Source organism: Tarenaya hassleriana, unplaced genomic scaffold, assembly GCF_000463585.1.
Source record: "Tarenaya hassleriana unplaced genomic scaffold, ASM46358v1 Cleome22, whole genome shotgun sequence".
In the NCBI taxonomy this organism is placed as follows: Eukaryota; Viridiplantae; Streptophyta; class Magnoliopsida; order Brassicales; family Cleomaceae; genus Tarenaya; species Tarenaya hassleriana.
Genome location: NW_010965541.1, coordinates 1,715,256 through 1,735,300, shown reverse-complemented (window position 1 = coordinate 1,735,300; position 20,045 = coordinate 1,715,256). Strand labels below are relative to the sequence as shown.

Genomic DNA, 20,045 nt, shown 5'->3' with positions numbered 1-20,045 from the left:
CGGGGAGGGGGGGGGGGGGTTAAATAGTGACTTACAAAAGTTGGTGGATTCAAATAGAAGAGCTAAAAAGTATATAAAAAAGGTAACCTTTTTCTATTTGGCTATATATACCGCCGTACGGACATTTCTGAGAGAGTGCCAAGCGTGAATTCCAGAGAGAGAGAGAGAGAGAGAGAGAGAGAGAGAGAGAGAAGCTCACTGGTGCGCTGATTTTGAGGTGGAGAGAGGAGTGCCTCACAAGACTTGCACAGTGATAGATGAAGACTTGCATTGTGCTATTTCTCTGCCATTTCTGAGTTCTTCAAGAGCCCGTGAAATTTTTCCAGAGGAAGCGAAGAAGGCGACGAGGTGAGATTTCCAGTTCAAAATTTCTGTTTCCTGTCTGAATTTTACGTCCTGGGTTCTTCTCGATCTTCCGTTTCCTCGAGAAATTTTCTAGATTTCAGCTTGCAATAGAATCTTCAAGTGTGCTGAGTTTTTTGTTTTGAATTTTTTTGTCTATGGGTTTGTGTTCATTCCAAGCTAAGCAATCTGTTTCGATATTTTCTTCGAGGATCGTATCTTCTCTGCAAAATCAAACACTCTTGTATATTCGCATGTTCTCTATCGGGTGATTTCTTTGCTCTGAGAATTTCTTTGACCTCCCTTTTCGATTTTCTCATCTGGGCATTTGCTGTTTGGAATGACCTGCCTGCTTATGAATTCAGATACTGTTTCTTTGTTCATTTGGTTCTTATCGTTTTCTCGTGTATTCTACAGAATATCGACGCTTAAGGCATTGAGAGTCTGAATCTTCCGGATATTCTGAAATTGATAAGCCATTTCCCAAAAGCCCTTTGATCGTTCAATCGGTAAGTAAATTTATTGGTTTTCTTTTGATGAGCAGATCATACCCAGTAGCGTTTTTTTCCTGGCCTCTCAATGCATATTTCACAAACTGGTACATGTGTTCACACATGTTTGCGTCTCTATGTGGAATTTAGATGGGGTCATACACTGTTTCCTTTGATCAATGCTGCATCTGGTGTGGTGATTTACCTGTTTAGCATCTTTTCACCGATTCTGGTTGGTTCCGGTCCTTGGATCAATGATTCAGCTTACATTTGATTTGATTTGACTCAGATAATGCTGAGGAAGAGGAACAGGTCTCACCAGAAGCATCTAATGGTGTCTGATTCTGATTCATGTCCGGGACAATCCGAATCTTCAAGGCTTAAAAACCAGAGGAATGGTTCAATTTTCAGTATCCCTAGCCTCTTTGTTGCTTTCAGCAACAAGGGTTCATCCGAAAATGATTCAGTTTGGAGCCCCACATCTCCTCTGGATTTCAGGTTGTTTTCCGGTTTGAGGAACCCATTTGCTGGATCTTCAAAGTCGGTCCATCAGGTTCACCAAAAGAGTTGGGATTCTACTAAAGTAGGCTTGAGTATCGTGGATTCTCTTGATGATGCATCAGGGAATGTTCTACAATCATCTGAGAGCAAGAACGTTCTCTTTGGCATTGGAATGAAGTTTGGGAATCTCATTTACAATGCTCCAAAGGTCTGTGAATTGGATCATACCCTTAAAGATTACCCTGTTTTCCCTCAATCACTTTCCAAGCCCCCAGCTAAGGACAATGAACTCGGTACTGGATTTGAGAATGGAGATAATTCAACGATCAAGCAGGACCCCTTTTGCTCATTGAGTTCTTATGGAGCAATGGGCTCTTCTAGTCAAAGAACCAGTTCGAGTTCTGGAGACACTGGTGTGGGCAAAGCTCATATCCTTGCACACCCTCCAGCTTTGAATGGCTTTCCTCTGAAGCCAAGCTTGGAATGTCTTAGTGGGAATATGGACCCGGATTCAGAAAGCGAGATTGAGCTCTCAGAGGATTATACTCGTGTCATTTCCCATGGCCCTAACCCCAAAACCACTCATTTTTACGGGGATCGGATTCTAGAATCTCTAGATAACCATGGTTTGAACAAAGGGTTTAGTAGCTTCAAGGAACAAAAGGATCTCACAACTGTTTCCATGCCTTTAACACAACCAGCTGATGGATTCCCCCCTGAAAACTTCTTGAGCTTCTGCAACTTCTGTAACAAGCACTTGCAGGGAGAGGACATATACATGTACAGGTACTCTCTTCTCTCTCAACCTTGTTCACTTAGAGAAAAAAAAAGGTTTTGGCTTTTCAAAATTCTTAGGGTGTGTCTTAGACAGAGAGGACCCTAACTTTCGGTATTTCGCAATGCATTATGTAACTGCTGTTTAGAACATTGTAGTCTATGTCCTATGCTAAGATAGATCTAAACTAACAGTAGATAAATTACTGAACAATGCAATAGCCTCCAAATCACCGTTCGTCATCGCTGTCAAGGAATCGATATCAAGTAAAGAATACTGATTTTAAGAAAATGAAACTTGCTTCGGGCCGGAATGAAGGAAGAGCTTACCGTGTTGTCCGGTTTTAACGAAACATGCAGTCGATCGAAACAGTTGCACTAATGTTCATGTGCTGGATTTGAATTGAATCCATTGACGTGGATATTCTTTGTTCGGATTTTGAAACTATGCAGAGGATACATAGCATTTTGCAGCGACGAGTGTCGTTCAAAGGGAATTATTGCGGACGAGAAAACGGATGAAGCCGCTTTATCAGCAAAGTCTGTTGTTTCAGACAAGGCTCGCAAGAAACCTGTCTGAGAAGGAGGAGAAACACCCTTTTTGAGTTCAATTTTTTTTTTCTTTTCACATCATCATTAACCCCACCATTTTAATTTTTTTTTTCCATGATCTGAGGAGCTCAAAGGTAGAAGCTTTAAGCGAAGAGATCATCCGTTCATCAAAAAGAGCTGCCGTTTCTTTTTTGCTTTCTTATAGTTGGCGGCCATGGATGATCGAATTTTGTATATTGCTCAGTTTCTATCCTCACCCCCCCCCCCCCAAAAAAAAAACCCCGTAAAAACAAATCAAACCCGGTGAATCATATATCGAACTGAGCGTATCACGAACATCCATCATAATGTTCGATCATCTCAAACGAATCAAACCCAGGGGGGAAAAATGGCAAACAACGAACCAAAAACAAAGTATGAAGCTACCTGCAAGCTAAAGCACGATACAAACCCTAGAAGCAGGAAGACAGACGCCAATCGGAGCCTGATACTATGAAAATCCATGGATTTTTTCCTCTCCCTCCAACAATTCGACAAAATTTTCCGGGAGCGTCGGAGAAAAAATCTCTCTCGTGGGGATAGAGAGAGAGACAGCTACGGAAGGAGAGGGGCTTTATCTTTTACATTTCGTGAAAACCGAATGACCCGTTGATATTTGAAGGCCCGGAGAAATATTGTGGGACGAGATCGTGGCCATTGATTGGTTCTTTTCCGGGTGGGTATTTTGGGGGCTCGTAAAAGGGAGAAAAAACACATTTCCTTTCCGGTGCTTAAGTTACTACTTCAATATTTTTTATTTGATTATATTTATAAACAATTGAGATATATTATAAAGGTGGTGAGAAATGGGTAGGAGCCATGAAACGGCTCACCCGGTTTATACATTTATTTTGTCTATTCCTCTCTATTATTATTATTATTATTATTGTGGAGTTTTATATGACTATAATCATAGGTTTTACAATTCGATTATTGAGTCGTGAAAGGTCCAAGACGACGTCGCATTAGATCATGCGGCCATTTTACAAACAACAGAAAAGAAACAAATTACAAAACAAATGAAAATTTCAATTTATATGTTTTCTAAAAAAATTGGGGAAAAAAAGTAAATACAAACAAAACAATCCAGCAAGCATTACGCAATTCCTACTCATAATCGTGGAAGATCAAAGTGTAAACAATTAAGATTTTATTGTTTAAAGGTGTTTTAGTTAAACCAAAAAAAGGCAAACCATCGAAGTTGCAAATATTCATTTTACTTTTTTTCATCATTCTCTAATTTATAGTTTGGTATTTTATAACATATTACTATTTTTAAAATTATTTCTTTTATTAATTAAATTTACATTTCTCTGATTTCTTTTTCAACTTTTTTAAATCATTCCTTTATATCCTCTTTTTTCCGTCTTTCCTTATTCGATTTCCATATATAAGTACTATCTTATGTATGCGGTATATATTTATCATTTTCTATGTTCATTTAGATTTCTAATTATTTAAGTTTTCTACTTTTTTTAACTCATTGTTTTATTTTCATTTCTCCAGCTCTTATTTTTACAATTAGTTTTTTTTTCTAATTTTATAATAAATAAAAATGACCTTGAATTTACTATATCCCCGTATCAAAATTTCTGCGAAATCTGACAAGTGCATCACATATCTAGGTTTCTGCCTAAACCATAGGAATCCAAGAAAACTATCTCATGCCCCAACCACCAGTGTTTGAAAATAAAAAGTATGCAGCAACGCCATTTTCATTTCAATACACTAAAAATAAGTTATGATTCTCCAGAGCCTAAATATTCTTAAAATAATAATAATAATAATAATAATAATAATAATAATAATAATAATAATAATAATAACTAATGGACATATTTAGATGTAAAAGAAAACGTGATTCAATATTTTGTAGACACAACCAAGTTGTAACAAAAAAACACACAGGAGAAAAACAGAAGATGATGGAGCGGCGGAAGAAACCAAACGTAAAAAAACAGTATCTCATGAACAAACAGGATAACTCTTGCAAAGATCCAGATTGAATCCCAAACACACATTCCCAACCACAATTCATGAACATAGAGGCTAATATCGGAGTAGAAGGAAACGAAAGAAAGAAAGAAAGAAAAAACCCGACCCGATGCAGAAAAGAGAGAGACGACATTGACATCACCCGACCCGAGAAACATCCCGAGGGAGCTTCCAGGATTATAGCCGACTTTGGTACCACCATAGAAGCTCATCAGGTTGCATTATAGCAAAACAAGAGCAATTGATTTGAAAGGATGCACACTCACTCAACTTTACTTTTTTTAGCCTCTGGTTTGGCGTGTGTTGTATGATTTGCAGTTAGGGCACTTCTGAGCCACCACATGGTATTGCACTTGCGATTTCTTCCCGCAGTCGTTGCATAGAATCCGAACCTGTCACACCAAATGAGGAAATAAGTTTATGATCATCCATAATTCGTTAAAAAGTGTAATAAGACTATAACCGATGTTTCTATAAGAACTCCACCGATGGAATTTGAATGAGTATAACCACTAACCATTTTGTTTTGATAGGGCTCTGGCATCGGGGTTGCTGCAATCTCCATGTCAAACTTCTCCCACACCTTTGACATGTCGCATACTGATTTCGAGCAGAGCGGGCATGCGTATCTGCACAAGCACCGGTAATTATAGGATCAGTAAGAAAAAGAAATCGTAGAAAGCAAAACTAAAAATAGGAAAGTAATCACAATTTTGACTCACTGATAATGCTCTCGCATTTCCTCCAAGCATTTCTGATGGATCGTGTGTCCGCAAGGCAAGACCGTCACATCCTTCCTTGATTCGAACAGGTACTGTAAGAACAAATTTATAAAAAAATTCTGTATTTAAAAAGTTTGTTCGTGTCAACTGTAGAGAAGTACAATACAATCAGAACAAAAAAATACCTCAAAGCAAATGGGGCAGTCGTGATGCATTGCTCCTTCGACACAAGGGTGGCTGTTCTTGAGAAGGATCGAAAAGCAGCAGCCTGATTGATTGTCAACAAATGCGAGTTTAGGTTCTATGAATCGATCGATATATGGTAATGTTCAATTTTCACGGCGGGGTTTAAGTGAAGCAGAGAGAGGTCTTACCACACTTGTAACAGTGGAAGAAATTTTCACGTCCGCCAATTCTGAAACAATAGAATCATAAAAGTAAGATTTTAGTTGGGAACACAACGAAGTTGCTACCGAGTTTTAAAAAAAACTAAATGCATTTACAGATGAACAAGTAAACCAAACTTATGCATGTATAGAGATGCTTGATTGAAAACTCCTTCCATTGACATGCGTTGAAAATTAAAAAAACGAAGAGCAGGACTATACCTGCAAATACCACAACCGTTGCAGTGGTATTGCTTCTTAGACGTCTGCAAACAAGAAATTCAACATAAGCGTAAAAATGAGTGGAATATATCGAAGACTGCAAAGCTTAAGACAAGAATTGTTGAACAAAGAAAAATATCAGTGACAACAAAAAGGCACAGGAAACTGATGTTTATGAATCTTACGTCATCATCGAAGAGTTTGCAAACCTCGCAGAAGTACTTTCCCATACACACTCCACAGTTGACACAGAATTGACCAACCTGATTAAGATGGAGAAAACAGTTTTAACAAATTTAAACTCTAAAATGAAGAAAAGAAACAGGGAATAAAATGGTTTGATAACATTTTTCATGTTACTTGGTCACACTGCCTCCTCACTGATGGCACTACATCTCTGATCATAAAGAGAACCAAAAGTCCAGCAAATGCATAAAAGTCTAGTACTCACCTCCTGTTCAGTGCCACAGAGTATGCAAATAACCTGCGCAAAAATCAACTCCTGTTGTCAGCAAGACCCTAATGATCTTATAATAACAAGTATGGAGCAACCAAAATTTGCAAATTACTTTACCTGTTTAACTTGGTGCCGAGGAATATCGTGCCTCAGTTTCTGATCGACATTCATGTTGTTCTGTCCCCAAGACGTAGTAAAGAGTCAGCTCCACAGACAAAGAAACATACATGAGTTTCCTAAAGTTAGTAACGTGAGGAGAAGTGAAATCTACCTTAGCCTCATTATGGCAATGATGGCAACCAAAGATCTCATTACAGCAAGGAGCTCTTATACGACACCTTCTTCGGTAATGGGGACATCTGCAAGAACCATCAGGCGACATTAATCGGAGAGACATAAAATACAAACAATCCTTGGAAAATTGAAACGGGAAGGGAGAAATATTTACCCATGCTCCATTAATCCTCTATCAAGGGCTTCGTTTCTCTCATTATCTGATGCTCCCTTTTTCAGCATTGACGGCTGAGATTCTTCATTTTTCAGCTGATGGAATGGGCTTCTAGGCTCCATTTTAAGCTTCTGCAGGTTAGGCTGCTGAGATTGCTGAGTGGAAGCTTTGAAGACTACGTCTCCCGTTAAGAATGAGCCTTTTGATGGTATTGGCAGAAAACATCAACTGGTGGTATGCTTATAATACCTGAAAATAAGAAAAGAATTAGAAAATATTCTCGCTTTTCAAAATATCATCTGTCACCTGAAAAAGCCAGGCAAACACTTGAGGACATTGTTGCTTCCTTCTATACTGTTGCAGACCAATCCAAATCAGCAGCATGATAATCCGGTTATGGAATGGCTCCAATCAGCATACACCAAGAGGATCAAACAAAGAAGATTAACATTTATCCTGTTTAACAACTAAACATGGCACTGATGGTTGATGGAGCCTCCAATGGAGAAATATTAGCTTAACACATTGCATGTGCACTTGAATCCTTGAAGTCTGGGGAAATTATCCAGTCGTGACCAGATAATAGACGCTCAACCTATTGTAAAGCAAGGCAAACACGATCAAACTCTGTTTGACACTCGCATAAACGGGGGGAATTGGGGTATAAGAGATGGGTTGATGCCCAAAGAGGACAGTCCTACCTCCAGATTGCAACTCTGCACCGGTTTTCTTCAGCAAACTTACCAAAAGATCCTTTCCAAAACCAAAAGTTAACAAAGCATCCCTTGATTTATTAAACCCCAACTGTAAGGCTAACCTGTTTCTCTCATCTAAACAGGATTCCAGCTATCAGAGAAATTACAGCAATTGAATGCCTTTACCAGGAGTATTCTGCTATCAAGATGACAACCTTGGCATACTAAGCATGAATCTCACCCAAAGAGTCTAACCAAATGATTTGCTTCAAACCCCTAAGAAACTCGTTAGGTGCAAGGGAGCTGAGATAGACGAACTACAGCAATAGCGACCAAACAGGCAGCCATCTTCAAGAAAGAATAAATGAAACCCCTTTTCATCCATCCTAGGTAAGATCGGAAAATACGAAGCACACATAAAAAATGATAAGCAGATCCTTCAGCTAGCAAATGGAGAGGGTGTCATGATAATCGGTTGCTGTAGAGAGCTAGATGAAGAAGGAACCTACTAGTGTAGAGGAGTTAAGAAGACTGGGTTACTGAAGAGGAACAGTCATGAAGCCCAAACAAACGGTAGCAGCTAACTGACAAAGGAGAACAAATTGACCACTTTAACCTAGGAGTTATCCCAGTAATTCATAGCTTGAAATAGAGCATATTTCAAGGAACCACATACTAAATAAACTTATTCTGGATCATAGCTCCTGAATTCTTCATCAGTTTCGCATTCAATCTGGCTTTCGATCATGAGACAGAACCTAAAACATCTCCAACAGAAACCAAGGATCCCCGAAAAGTCCAACCTCCTTTGCCGACTCAAAGGCTATCTCAGGTCTAGGTTTTGGTCACAACCTCAAAAATTTTGCTACAGAAATCATAATATCCAAATAAATGAAATCCCTGCTGCCATTGTCTATGCGAGGAACCACATTTGCTGAGGGGTGTCATAGTTCTGATCATCATTCATAGACCCATTCGGAAAATTTATCGGACTGGAATTTCTAATCTCTGGCAAAGCAGATATTGAACAATCTCCTTTGCTACCCATCCAACCTAAAGCTCAAACACTAATCCCTCATTTCTAACTAATTTATTTGCTACGAAAATGGAATGGAGTTCTATCCAAGCGAATGAGGAATTCAAACTACGCTACTATTTCCACCTAATTTCTCCGAAACAGCATCACACGGTGTGATGAAAGGATCTCTAGCGAAGAAGCTAAAGCTAATTGCCGCTTTCGTATCCAAAGGATCTAAAAGAGAGCGAACTCAACAGATTTGCCTTCTTCTCCATTCATAGTGTTGTCGGAAACTGAAACGAACCTAATAGATCAAACGAACATCGATTCAAGAACCTACAAAATCACTACAATCTAAACATTCAAAAGACACATTACCTAACCAAGAGAATTCCAAGGAACTAGCAGCCAGAATAGAAAATCAGAGAGTAAGCAAAATCAGAAACTACGAATCATATATCATAGGTGACGAACTTTCGATCCGGAGACCTTCACCGATCAGAACCTCAGAAGAAACACGGAAAGTTCTCCGGCGATAGTCGCAACGACTCCGAGCAACAGACCTCCAATCGACGGTAGCTTCTTCACGGGAATTTAACGCAGACTTTGAGGTCGGCCATTCACGCAAAGCGACTTAGATGTAAAGGGACGACGAAGATGAGGCTTGGTTTTCCAGAGAGTTCGAATCCTGCTGTGGGGGAAAATGACGACTCCGAAAACGATTTTTTCTTTTTCTTCCCCTCGTATATATCCAATAGTTGAAGAAAATCTATTAACGTATACATACATATATATATATATATATATATATGAACGGGAAATACGAGACACGTGGATTTGGTGCTCTAACGCTCGTATCTAATTTTTCAGTTATTTTCTTAAAATTAAATTAGAAACGCTTTTATAAATATGATTCTATGGATCAACACCGTGATGACGTACTGCCACGGCATTTCAAAAATATCTTCGAAAAAATCAATCATTGTGTAATCACGTACGAGCAAAACCACTGCTAATACTCATACTCCCATTTTTTGAGCCGTAGGATATAGCGCACAAACAGAATCTAACGGTTGAAAATATATTTTCGAAGCGAAGTTGGAAGTAATGGATCATATTACAGCTGTAAATCACTCGAAGATCCGTACAATCTGAACCGGTGATTCTATGACGTCTAAGAATATGACACGTGGAGGGACCTTGACGAGAGGCTAGAACCTTGGGCGGTGACATTAAATATGATGGATATGGAGAATAAATAACAGTTACTGATATTTGATTTAGTCGATTGGTATTAAACCATTTTTTTTTTGCACCGATTGATATTAAATCATTGTTTATATCATTATATATCAGAAAAAACAACAACTTAATGCTTATCCTTTATGGTGCGATAGGGATCTGACGTGGAAGCATATCGCAATTTAATATTTAGAATCGTAATTACTTATTATCATGAAAACGTTTGACTCTCATATGATTGTTTGATACATTAGTAATTTCATTTCGTATTTGCGTCTACACGTATCATAACTTATCATACGACTTTTTTTGTGGTTGGAAAAAGGTTTGATTTGGATGGATTCATATCGAGTACAAAATTGAATATTTTTGCATCTCGTTGCATATTATAAAATAATTTGATATATTTGGATTCTTTGTCGGCTGAAATTCTTTTGCTTTCAATTGAAAAAATTAAATTAAATTCACTTGTTTTTTATGTTGAAATTTCATCCAGCTCCTTGATTCCAATATCATTTTGGTTCAATATATCTTGTTTCTTCCAAATTTCATTTCATTTCCATAAAAAAAAATGGTGTTAATGTTGCAAGTAATATATTTCATTTTGCAAATTTTTTAAACTTGTTCCAAACAATCCATGTAATCGTAGTTTTTTTTCCACATAATTGTTTGGGCAATATTTACAAATAAAAATATTCAAATGTATAACAAATTGTAAATATGTTTGACTAAACGTATTACCGTGGTTCGTAGCTGATAATATTTTTTTAAAAAAATAATCGGTATCTTGAACTAATGTCTAAACTAATTTCGGGGATAGGAACTAGCTGAATGATTTGAAATTGAGTTCAAATTCAGGACGAACCATATGGTTTAGGTTTTCGTTTTAGCGATTCAACCATCCAAATTTGAATTAGTAAATGATAATATTGTCCTATTAACATGGACGATGCTGCAATGACACAATTATAAATAAGTGGATTTCGATTGATTTCGATAGAGATATCGGCTTCGCTTGTGAGAAAAGTAATTCAGATCAATGATTGAGGCAGAGAGACAATTGTTCAAATTGAAATATAAAAAAATCTATATAATAAATCGATACGTGGGTCTTTGGGCAACCGTCCGCGGGCTCACGTACATCAAATTTTAATTCGTTTTAAATTACGATTAAGTTACAACTCATTATATTTGAACTATTAATAGAAATGCTCCATCAAATATTTTCACGAAAATTACGATATTTCACGAAGTAATAATTATTAGAATATATATGTAGTTAAATGTTGATTTGGTTTAATATCCTTTGGTTTAGTTTGGTTTGGGTTTATTTGTATTTAAGGAGCCTATGATAAATGATAATCGCAAGAAAACGTATCTCTGTGTCAGAATTCGCGCATAAAGGAGAACCCACTTCAGCTTCCTGAATATTCATAACAAGTGGAACTCCCTTTTGCTGATCTGTCATCTCCAACTGCGGGATCCACCTTAGAACAACTTTTTCCTTTGTGATCAGGAACTTGGCCACTGAAAGCAGAGGCTTCTCCAACGTGCTTTCCACCATCACTTTTTCCAGCCGCAAGATCAGGGACAAGTGATGACGAAGATGGAGGAGGTGGTGGAGGCAGGAAAACCCTGGGAGGCTCCGAATTTCCGAGGGGTATTGAAAGTGGGAGGCTTGGCATGGAATAAGAGGGCCTATACAATACTTTCCCTCGTAAAGGCGGCGGTGGAGGCAACACCATTGAAGGGGGACGATAAGTTTGACTACTCGGGGAAGGGGAAGTCCACTGTTGAGAATTGAGTCGAGAAGTCGGATATAAATATGATGAATGTGTAAAAGATTGAGTTGTAACTGGCATTGTGGTTAATGGAGCTTGAGCAACTGATGAAGAACACCGCGGTAAAATCCATGGTGGACTATGAAATGGGTTGATGCAAGGAACCGTTTTGGATCCCTTTTCGAAACTTGAGTAGAGATTAAAGCTCTAACTCTAAGACGGTGCTGGCACCGTCGATGAGTAAAGAAAGAAACTAGAGAGAGGTGACCAAACTAACGAAGAGACTCATTTGGTCCAAAAAAAAAATGTCCCAAAGGTTGAGGAAATGAAGATGAGATAGAGAACCCATATGGATGCATAGTTCAGAACAGAAGAAGAGAAACATTAACAGAGATTTAGGGACTTGTACTCAACCCTACAATAAGGTGATGGAGAAAGATGAGAGAAGAAATTGATGAGATTAAACAAAAACATAGAGAATAGAGACAAGATACAGATCAGTAGAAAATAAGAGCAAAGAGAGAAGAGTGTTGAATAAACCCAGATCCTGGTGAAAATCAAAATCATGAACTCTCACAGGAATTTTGACGAACATCTGGTAGGCAAACATTTTGTTCAGGGAATCCAAACACCCATAGAAATAGTTTTTTTTTTCAACATGAAAGAAGAAGACAATAAAAAGAAAATGATAGAAAAAAAAGAGAGAAATGCAGCAAAAAAGGAGCGGAAGCAGATCAAATAGAGCAGATGAAAAATAAAGACGAATCACCGGTGCTGTAGGTCTACTGAAACAAGACCATCACCTTCATCATACGAAATATTTAGAAATCAAAAAAATAGAAACAAAAGATTATGAAGAAGAAACTCGAAAAAAAATAAAAAGAAAAGGATCTTAAGCTCTTGATACCATGGAGATTTTATGTCGGAAGATTGAAGTTGAAGATTTTGAATATATAAATGAAGCCACATGTGAAACTGTTTGTATTCTTTGTTTGTATTTGTCCAAGATGAAAGTTCATCACTCTCTTGTGGGGACGTATTCCTTTGGTTTAGTTTGGTTAGGGTTTGTTAGGATTTCTCTTCCTCTTCTTCTATCTTCTTCTATCTGTATTTAAAGAAACTATGATAAATGAGAATCACAAGAAAACGTTTTCCCAAAATATCTCTGACTCTGCAATATAAAAAATAATCCTTCAGTATTCCCATTGCGTCCAACTCTTGTATTCCCAATGCAACCCACAAAACAAAACAAAACTGCAAACCCTTTTCATCATTTTTGGTCTCTAAGCAATGGTTACCAGAGAACGTTTCAGTTTCGGTAATTTAATTCCCAACCAAACCGTACCGAATAACATCAATTTTAAATTCATAAGATTTTTGTAGAATCGAATAAATCATTCCCAAATTGGCTAGGAGAAATATTGAAGCAAATCCGATAAATACCGAAACGATCAACATTCGGTTGGTATGGTACAATGTTTTCGAACCAAAACCCGAAATGGCAACCCTTGCAACAATAACTAAAACAAACAAAACTCACATGTACGAGAATATTAAACCTGAGAGCCGGTGAGAATGGTGGTTGTAAACTTAATAAATGCTAGTACCTTTTGAATCACTTCTTCAGCACTTAGATGACTACCAACCAACAAGTTTACAAGAATCAAATGATGTTACCTTTGATTATGGATGAGGGTTTCTTTCAATGTCCAATTACAAAAAACTCTCGCCACAATGACGTATCACCAAAACCTCCATGGATCCTTGTATGGAGGAACGTAGCTATCAGTGGGAGGCAGAAGCCGAAATGAACTCACAGTCCTTTCTAGGAAAGGTCCCATCTGCATTACACAACACAAGCCATTGGATGAGATGTTTCAGTCACAACACGAATTCTCAGACCGTTGTTGGGAAATTATGTTCAAGCACCTTTTCCCATTGTTTGCCAAGGGTTGAAGCATTTATGGTGTACAAGTATCCTGCAAATACAGAGATTTCGCCTCACTATTCAAGTGAATAAAATGCACAAATATGTATATAGTTCTTTGGAAGGTTGTTATACCATCACGTTCAGCGGTTGAAGAAATATAGTGCCTGTAAAGGTTTGGTTCTTGGGCCTGCCAGATGACATAACAAAAACATTGCTGAGACCGATTTTCAAACCCGTTGGTCCAATAAGAAGGTTCAGCCAGCCGAGGGCAGAAGGTAACTTACGGTTTTAGTTGGCGATTTGCGGACTAAGTATTCGTAGTACCAATAAGGCTCGCCGTCAATCTGCAGAAACAACATATGTGCTCAGACATTTCATGGACCAGAAGTGAACTCCATTAAAGGAAGATCTTCAGAAGCATAGATGTGAAGAGAGTATGCTTACCTCGGTAGTATGAGCATCAAGAACTGAGCTTTCTTCGAGACGCTGACTTGAGGTAACACGCTGCAAAAAAAAAAAAAAAAAAAAAAAAAAGGTTTACTCATTTTGATCCTTCCAAGGGCTATAAGGTCCTTTCACGAATAGTTTTGGGTTGAAAAGATTCTACATGGAAGGAAGTCGGATGGAATACCAGCGCAGACTTATCAGACAACACAGAATCGGCCACCTCTTTGGCCGTCCATGTTTTCTTCTCTTTCGATGTTATGAAACTTGAATTTGGAGGACCTACCTGGATCAAGAACCATAAAAAGGCATGATGCAAGAATATAACAACAAAAGAGAAATAGTTTTATGGTAAAATGGTCACTCTGAGAAGTTACCGAAACAGAGATTACGAGGTTGTCAATGATGTCAACTCGTTCAGAAACAATGCGTAGACGTGCATCAGCTGTACCGAGGGAAACACAATTAGATGCAAATTGGAGAGTCATACAGCAAAAGGTTACCCCAACAACCCAACTTAATCCTGAAACCATCGAATCAAAAGAAGAGAGATGCTTACGAGATAGCGGTGCCGCTGAAGAGTACCGCTCGGGTTTCCTTGACTCAATCCTTCAAAAAACAATGTCATGTGAGATGGATGAAAACTATAGCAAATGTAGAAAGGTTTTGTCAGGTTGGTTCATGACTGAAATATACCATTTGAATACGAATTTTTGAGATGGCCACTCCACAGGATATGAATAAGAGTAAGCATTAATCTCATCCACTGATGCGGCAATTTTCAGGTCATCTTCTGCACGAGTGACTGCAAAGCCACAACTTAACCTTTCAATGAAGCTGAACAGGTTATCCATGAACGTATAACAGGCTCTGAGATTGAATCAAAACCGAAAAATCGGAAAGGTTAATTGCATAAACACATTGAAGGATGCTCTATTTATTCCAAGACCCATCTCTCTATAACTAACATTCTACTAGTGAAGCATAGTAGCATACACTTTATTCTTCATGCTACACCAATCACTCCATCAATCATCAATCACGGCTCATTCACTGCGGGTAAAATAAATCCACATAAACAGAACACTAGTTGAATAAATATGAAGAATCCGTAAAATCTTTACATTTTCGTCACCCCGAACTGCAAAATTTCGGGTAAAACGCATAATTTCGGAAAAAGAATGAGCAGGATAACATGCGAAATGGAACAAACATTACCAGACGCCGGTACGAGCATAGACAACGAAGAAGAGAGACCGAAAAGCGCCAAATCCCTACGGGAAATTCTTTCTTCAGTCGAAATCGATCTCGTGGAAACACCAGATCGAGCAATCACCAGTTCTTTCGGTATTCTCGTAATGATGCGGCTCCGACAACTAAAAAATCCAGAGAAATTACAAAGCATTAACTTCCACATACACGCATGCACGAAAACATCAGCGAACGAACGAGTGTGTATATATATATAGAGAGAGAGGGAGAATTACCTGAAGAGGCAAAAATTTGGAGAGGAGATAGAGTGCGAGAGAAGAGCCATTGGTATGGCTATGGCGTTTCGGAGCTTCTCGTCTTCTTCTTCAACTCATCCACTAACTTAAACCAGTTCGAAGGAATGGATCCTTAACCGAACCATACACCGGTTTATTCGGTCCAGTTCCTTCCGGTTTCACATATACCCGACCCCGGTTTCGGGTTAATGGTATTTTTTTTTTTGACCTTTTAGTGCTTGCCTGCTGACATGCAGATCCAAGTACCCATTTGTTATCTGCCACGTCATCATGCAAGAAAAATATCTACATCCAAGTCAAGGATAAGATAATTACGTTTCCAAACAGGCCCCACCATGACGCGAGCTTCATGTAAACGGCCATTCTTTGCGATTGCCTTACAATATAACTCCCTGATTAGGCGGTTTCTCTTTCCTTCTTGCTTTTTTTCCGCCTTTTTTCCGCATTTAGATCTCTGGAATCTGATCGTCTTCCTCGTGCGATCTACAACGCTAGGGTTTTCTTCATTTTTCTTTCTGGTAAGCTCATTTTCTCTCTCGATGCTTTTTCGTTTGTTCGCCTCGTTTACCGAAGAACCTTGACGCGACCGTCGTGATTACTGTTCGTTGTTCGTATCTTTTGTTTGCGATCAGTTTTTCTAGGATCACGGTTTTCTGAAGAGTTTTCGTTTCTTTCATGAATTTTTTTCTCCGCTTTAGGTGCTCTTTGATCGATATGTTCATGCTATTCCGTGATTTGTGTCCGAGTCGATGAAACAGCTAAGAGTCGGTTTCCTGTTTTCTTCATTCGGTTTTCGTTTTCTCCGTGTGGATTATTTTGTGCTGTATATTCCTGGAGGAAACTAGGTTCTCTGGTTGTAAAACTTAGTTTCTCTGCCTTAGAGTAGTCCGCGTTTACGATTAGTTGTTGAAATCTGGTTAATCTGAAGGTTAATAGATTAATGAAGTGGAAGTTTGATGTGGTCTCATGCGTTTCTGCAATAGACCTAGGGTTATGGCTCGAATTTGGAGAAAGCGGCTGTACCTTTTGATTCCACGGGTAAAATTAGATGCGTAATGTTTAATTGTTTGTTAGGAGGTTAATGACTTGGAAGCAAAAATTGGTGCTAGTTAGATTTCTCGTTGTGTTTCCTGTTAATATGGACTGTTTGAAGAAATCATCGTGATGAATGTGTTGCCAGCCTTCATTAGATTCGTTTTAGCATAGATTTACTATGTGGTTTTCCTGTGTAGACATAGTTACCAACTCTCTTTCTTTCATCGTTTCAATTGGAATTTGGGAGCCACTCAGCTTTCCAAGTCAAAACAATGAAGCCGGGAGTATTGAATCCATATGCAGCATCATATATACCACTCTCCAAGAGAGAGGGTTATGCTGGTGATGGAGAGTTGTTCTATACACAACGTCCTATGCATATTGCACCACAGAGCCAACAAATCCACGTATCTCGCGACTATGGTGAGGCCCAAGGAGTGAAAAGTTACCCAGGCTCTGAAGTGTCGGTGCCAAAGCAATCCTCTGACATGACACACAAGCAGATGAGGGATGAAGATTTGGAGATGGACATGGATGTGGAGTTCCTTCTGATGATATTCCCGGGTTTATCACACGAGTCCATAGCTGATGTATACCTGGCGAACAATGGCGATATAGAAGCAGCCATGGACATGTTGACACAGCTCGAGGTAAATTCTTTTAGCCATTTCACAGTCAGTCAAGTATCCGTATTCACTCACACATCAAGCTATGGTCAGGTTATCGCATTTTGTTCCCCTGCTTGTGTAAAAAGCACCTTATATAACTCAAGTGGGGTTTATCAACATATATCTCAAGTAGGTCAATTAAATGAAAATCATGCTTACCATTGTGATTGCAATATATGAAGTATTGCCTTTGTTCCGTCTTTTATACAGACGTACAGCTCTGAACCTGAAAGCCTCCCGGACACCCTGGACTTTGAAAGTGGGCCTTCAACGTGGACGGTTCCAAAACCGAAGAATGCAGCGACGGAAGCCACTGCCGCTTCTTCTGGTACGCACCCCTGAAGATCCCGTTTCATCCTGAGTCGGTTAGTCTTTCTGTGAAGTTTTCCGTATAAGCTGCAGTAATGGATGAATATCCATGATGATGATGGTGTGGTATCTAGGGATCAAGATCTTTTTTTCTCTCTGGGAAAAATGGAGCATAATGTTGCTGCTTAGAAAAGCTTTTTTTAAAATAAAAAAAATAACAAATTGTATAGTGGTGTTGGTATGCTGTTTTGCATTTACTAGTGATGTTGTTGTTTTCCTTTTGGGCTTTTGTTATCACAACGCCTTTGTTTCAAGGGGCAATGAAACAGGAGTACGCTAGCCCTTTTTGTGCAGAGCTCTCTCGTATGGATGGATTTCTTCTCTTTTTTCCTCCTCGGTGGTGAATGAATGAGATTGTTCATGCCTCTTCTCTATCTTTTCTTTTTATATATATTTCAGAAAACATGGTAATAGAGTCACTATGAGTGTGAGTGAACGTATCTCTTGTCCAATGAGTACACAAATATTGTTTTTGAGAATAAAGAGAGTAAAGAGGGTTATCATGTCGACCATTATGATACGATAACATCCACAATCTGTATTCTATTACGAGTTTTGAAAGTGTTCATGTTCATGATTTGATCTGTCCAAATGGATTAAAGTTGCAATGAATATTCGTACTATTTTATGCCTGTAGCCTGTAGGCAGGCGTCCCCTAGATTTACGTCCACCTATATACTTTCTCTATCTCTCTCTCTCTCTCTATTATTAGAGGAGGCATCCAACCACCGCCGTTTGCTTCAAACAATACTAAATTCTGATGTCTCCTCTTGTTTCCTTTTTTCCTAAACCAGATTTCAGTTTTTCCCCAACTACTACATGCTAAAGGGTAAAGAGAACTAAAAAAAAAGAAAGACTTAAATTCGGCAGCTTTCTATGTAAATCAAATGTGAAGAGGGGTCATGATAGGGGTTTTAACCCTAATAACCCACTTGGGTCGCAGCAATTTCAGGGTACACCACCCAGAAAAAAAAAAATTTTGCGACCTTGTTACGACTAATATATAACTAATATACAACTAAAATAAGAGTAGTTTGTTAGTCGTAATAGGTTGTATATTAGTTATATATTAGTCGTAATAAGGTCGCAAAATTTTTTTTTTTTTTCGGTGGTGTACACTGAAATTGCTGCGACCCAAGTGGGTTATTTGAGTAATATTCCCGTCATGATATTTACTCACAAGAAGCCAGATCCTTCGATCCAAAAAAGGCTACGGATCATTCAGAGGGATTTCTTCTTCTCGATTCATCTGTCGGAGACTATTCCAGATTTTCTCATCCTGGGTCGATGGGTTTGGATTATTACAACATATTGAAAGTGAATAGGAATGCAACGGAGGAAGATCTGAAGAGATCCTACAAGAGATTGGCCATGATATGGCATCCTGACAAGAACCCTACCCTCAAAAATGAAGCTGAATCCAAATTCAAGCAGATCTCTGAGGCTTACGAGGCAAACTCCCTCACCCTCACTCACTTCTCCTTCTTTCTCCCAATTGCACATCTGAATTCAAATCAAAATGCATGTATATGATTCAAATCAGATCTCTGGATCACATGAGAAGAGTTTCTGACGTTTTGACCCTTTAAAAGCTGGAATCTGATGTTCACGCTTCAGGGATGGAGTTTCTTGATAAGAAAGCTTTCTTTTTTATAATGAAACTTCAGGTTTTGAGTGATCCACAGAAGAGATCGGTGTACGATCGATATGGGGAGGAAGGGTTAAGCGATATGCCGCCTCCTGGGAGCACCAGAGGAGGTGGAAGAGAAGATGGGTTTAACCACAGAAATGCAAAGGACATATTTGCTGAATTCTTTGGCAGTAGTCCTTTCGATTTCGGCCCTGGAAGGTCCATGAGGTCCCAATCAGACGGAGGCGGAGCATTCAGAGCTCACACCGACGGTGGAACAATGCCCAGCAAGAAACCTCCACCGGTTGAGAGCAAATTGCCCTGTAGTCTTGAGGAGCTGTATTCTGGATCAACCAGGAAAATGAAGATCTCAAGAACAGTTTTTGATGCTAATGGGTAATCTCTTTGCCGATTTCGAGACCCTTTTTGTTAAAAGTTTTCGGTCTGGTCTGAATCTGGTGATATTTGCAGGAGACAGGCTCACGAGACGGAGATTCTGACAACTGTGGTGAAGCCCGGATGGAAGAAGGGGACAAAGATAACGTTCCCGGATAAAGGGAACGAGCAACTGAACCAACTTCCAGCCGATTTGGTGTTCATAATTGATGAGAAACCTCATGATTTGTTCAAGAGAGATGGGAATGATCTCGTCACGAGCCGGAAAGTCACACTCGCAGACGCCTTGGGAGGAACAACGACTGTGAATATCGTCACGCTCGATGGACGGAATCTATCGGTCACTGTGGAAAACGTCATCACCCCACTGTATGAGGTTGTGGTTCATGGAGAAGGAATG

General features: G+C 38.9%; 5 protein-coding genes across 8 annotated transcripts in view; 3 read left to right on the top strand and 2 right to left on the bottom strand.

The window, feature by feature from the left end:
* The first annotated feature begins 150 nt into the window (after positions 1–150).
* On the top strand, positions 151–2,937 carry LOC104815048. The gene is made up of 4 exons (XM_010543341.1): positions 151–348; positions 760–851; positions 1,123–2,120; positions 2,562–2,937. Exons 3-4 carry the CDS (start codon positions 1,126–1,128, stop codon positions 2,686–2,688), a joined length of 1,122 nt encoding a protein of 373 aa, XP_010541643.1. The 5' UTR covers positions 151–348; positions 760–851; positions 1,123–1,125; the 3' UTR covers positions 2,689–2,937.
* A 1,608-nt stretch (positions 2,938–4,545) lies between these two features.
* LOC104815047 (E3 ubiquitin-protein ligase MIEL1-like) lies at positions 4,546–9,392 on the bottom strand. The gene is made up of 12 exons (XM_010543340.2): positions 7,631–9,392; positions 6,930–7,524; positions 6,753–6,840; positions 6,599–6,658; positions 6,476–6,508; positions 6,210–6,287; positions 6,025–6,068; positions 5,791–5,831; positions 5,602–5,684; positions 5,417–5,508; positions 5,212–5,323; positions 4,546–5,086 (listed from the first exon to the last, which is right to left on the bottom strand). Exons 2-12 carry the CDS (start codon positions 7,049–7,051, stop codon positions 4,976–4,978), a joined length of 864 nt encoding a protein of 287 aa, XP_010541642.1. The 5' UTR covers positions 7,052–7,524; positions 7,631–9,392; the 3' UTR covers positions 4,546–4,975.
* A 3,692-nt stretch (positions 9,393–13,084) lies between these two features.
* Positions 13,085–15,653, bottom strand: LOC104815045 (psbP domain-containing protein 5, chloroplastic). 2 transcript variants are annotated; one of them, XM_010543338.2, is made up of 11 exons: positions 15,527–15,653; positions 15,258–15,415; positions 14,736–14,844; positions 14,599–14,648; positions 14,417–14,484; positions 14,227–14,325; positions 14,040–14,099; positions 13,880–13,939; positions 13,728–13,782; positions 13,595–13,644; positions 13,085–13,506 (listed from the first exon to the last, which is right to left on the bottom strand). In XM_010543338.2, the coding sequence occupies exons 1-11, from the start codon at positions 15,574–15,576 to the stop codon at positions 13,408–13,410; spliced, it is 858 nt and encodes a 285-aa protein (XP_010541640.1). In that variant the 5' UTR covers positions 15,577–15,653; the 3' UTR covers positions 13,085–13,407. The 2 variants fall into 2 exon arrangements, with proteins under 2 accessions (XP_010541640.1, XP_010541641.1); XM_010543339.2 differs by lacking the exon at positions 15,527–15,653 and adding an exon at positions 15,036–15,092 and having other exon boundaries at positions 14,736–14,909; positions 15,258–15,350.
* A 290-nt stretch (positions 15,654–15,943) lies between these two features.
* LOC104815044 (polyadenylate-binding protein-interacting protein 5-like) lies at positions 15,944–17,987 on the top strand. 3 transcript variants are annotated; one of them, XM_010543337.2, is made up of 3 exons: positions 15,944–16,065; positions 16,838–17,232; positions 17,461–17,987. In XM_010543337.2, the coding sequence occupies exons 2-3, from the start codon at positions 16,855–16,857 to the stop codon at positions 17,590–17,592; spliced, it is 510 nt and encodes a 169-aa protein (XP_010541639.1). In that variant the 5' UTR covers positions 15,944–16,065; positions 16,838–16,854; the 3' UTR covers positions 17,593–17,987. The 3 variants fall into 3 exon arrangements, with proteins under 3 accessions (XP_010541639.1, XP_010541638.1, XP_010541637.1); XM_010543336.1 differs by having other exon boundaries at positions 16,780–17,232; XM_010543335.1 differs by having other exon boundaries at positions 15,945–16,065; positions 16,830–17,232.
* Positions 17,988–18,761: 774 nt separating this feature from the next.
* The window catches only part of LOC104815042 (dnaJ homolog subfamily B member 1-like), a 1,656-nt gene continuing 372 nt past the window's right edge, over positions 18,762–20,045 (top strand). The window contains exons 1-3 of the mRNA XM_010543331.2: positions 18,762–19,071; positions 19,287–19,645; positions 19,721–20,040. Of these exons, the coding sequence (XP_010541633.1) occupies positions 18,907–19,071; positions 19,287–19,645; positions 19,721–20,040 (844 nt within the window). The 5' untranslated portion in view covers positions 18,762–18,906. The remainder of the gene's footprint in view (positions 19,072–19,286; positions 19,646–19,720; positions 20,041–20,045) is intronic.

Excerpts from the sequence above, each read along its gene's own strand:
- LOC104815048 (XM_010543341.1), top strand. The coding sequence starts at position 1,126 with ATGCTGAGGAAGAGGAACAGGTCTCACCAGAAGCATCTAATGGTGTCT. Across the intron at positions 2,121-2,561 it reads GAGGACATATACATGTACAG|AGGATACATAGCATTTTGCA; the intron begins GTACTCTCTTCT and ends GAAACTATGCAG.
- LOC104815044 (XM_010543337.2), top strand. The coding sequence starts at position 16,855 with ATGAAGCCGGGAGTATTGAATCCATATGCAGCATCATATATACCACTC. Across the intron at positions 17,233-17,460 it reads ACATGTTGACACAGCTCGAG|ACGTACAGCTCTGAACCTGA; the intron begins GTAAATTCTTTT and ends TCTTTTATACAG.
- LOC104815045 (XM_010543338.2), bottom strand. The coding sequence starts at position 15,576 with ATGGCTCTTCTCTCGCACTCTATCTCCTCTCCAAATTTTTGCCTCTTC. Across the intron at positions 15,416-15,526 it reads CCAAATTTTTGCCTCTTCAG|TTGTCGGAGCCGCATCATTA; the intron begins GTAATTCTCCCT and ends TGGATTTTTTAG. Across the intron at positions 14,649-14,735 it reads CAAAAATTCGTATTCAAATG|GATTGAGTCAAGGAAACCCG; the intron begins GTATATTTCAGT and ends TGTTTTTTGAAG.
- LOC104815047 (XM_010543340.2), bottom strand. The coding sequence starts at position 7,051 with ATGGAGCCTAGAAGCCCATTCCATCAGCTGAAAAATGAAGAATCTCAG. Across the intron at positions 6,841-6,929 it reads AGAGGATTAATGGAGCATGG|ATGTCCCCATTACCGAAGAA; the intron begins GTAAATATTTCT and ends TGGTTCTTGCAG. Across the intron at positions 6,659-6,752 it reads ATTGCCATAATGAGGCTAAG|AACAACATGAATGTCGATCA; the intron begins GTAGATTTCACT and ends TCTTGGGGACAG.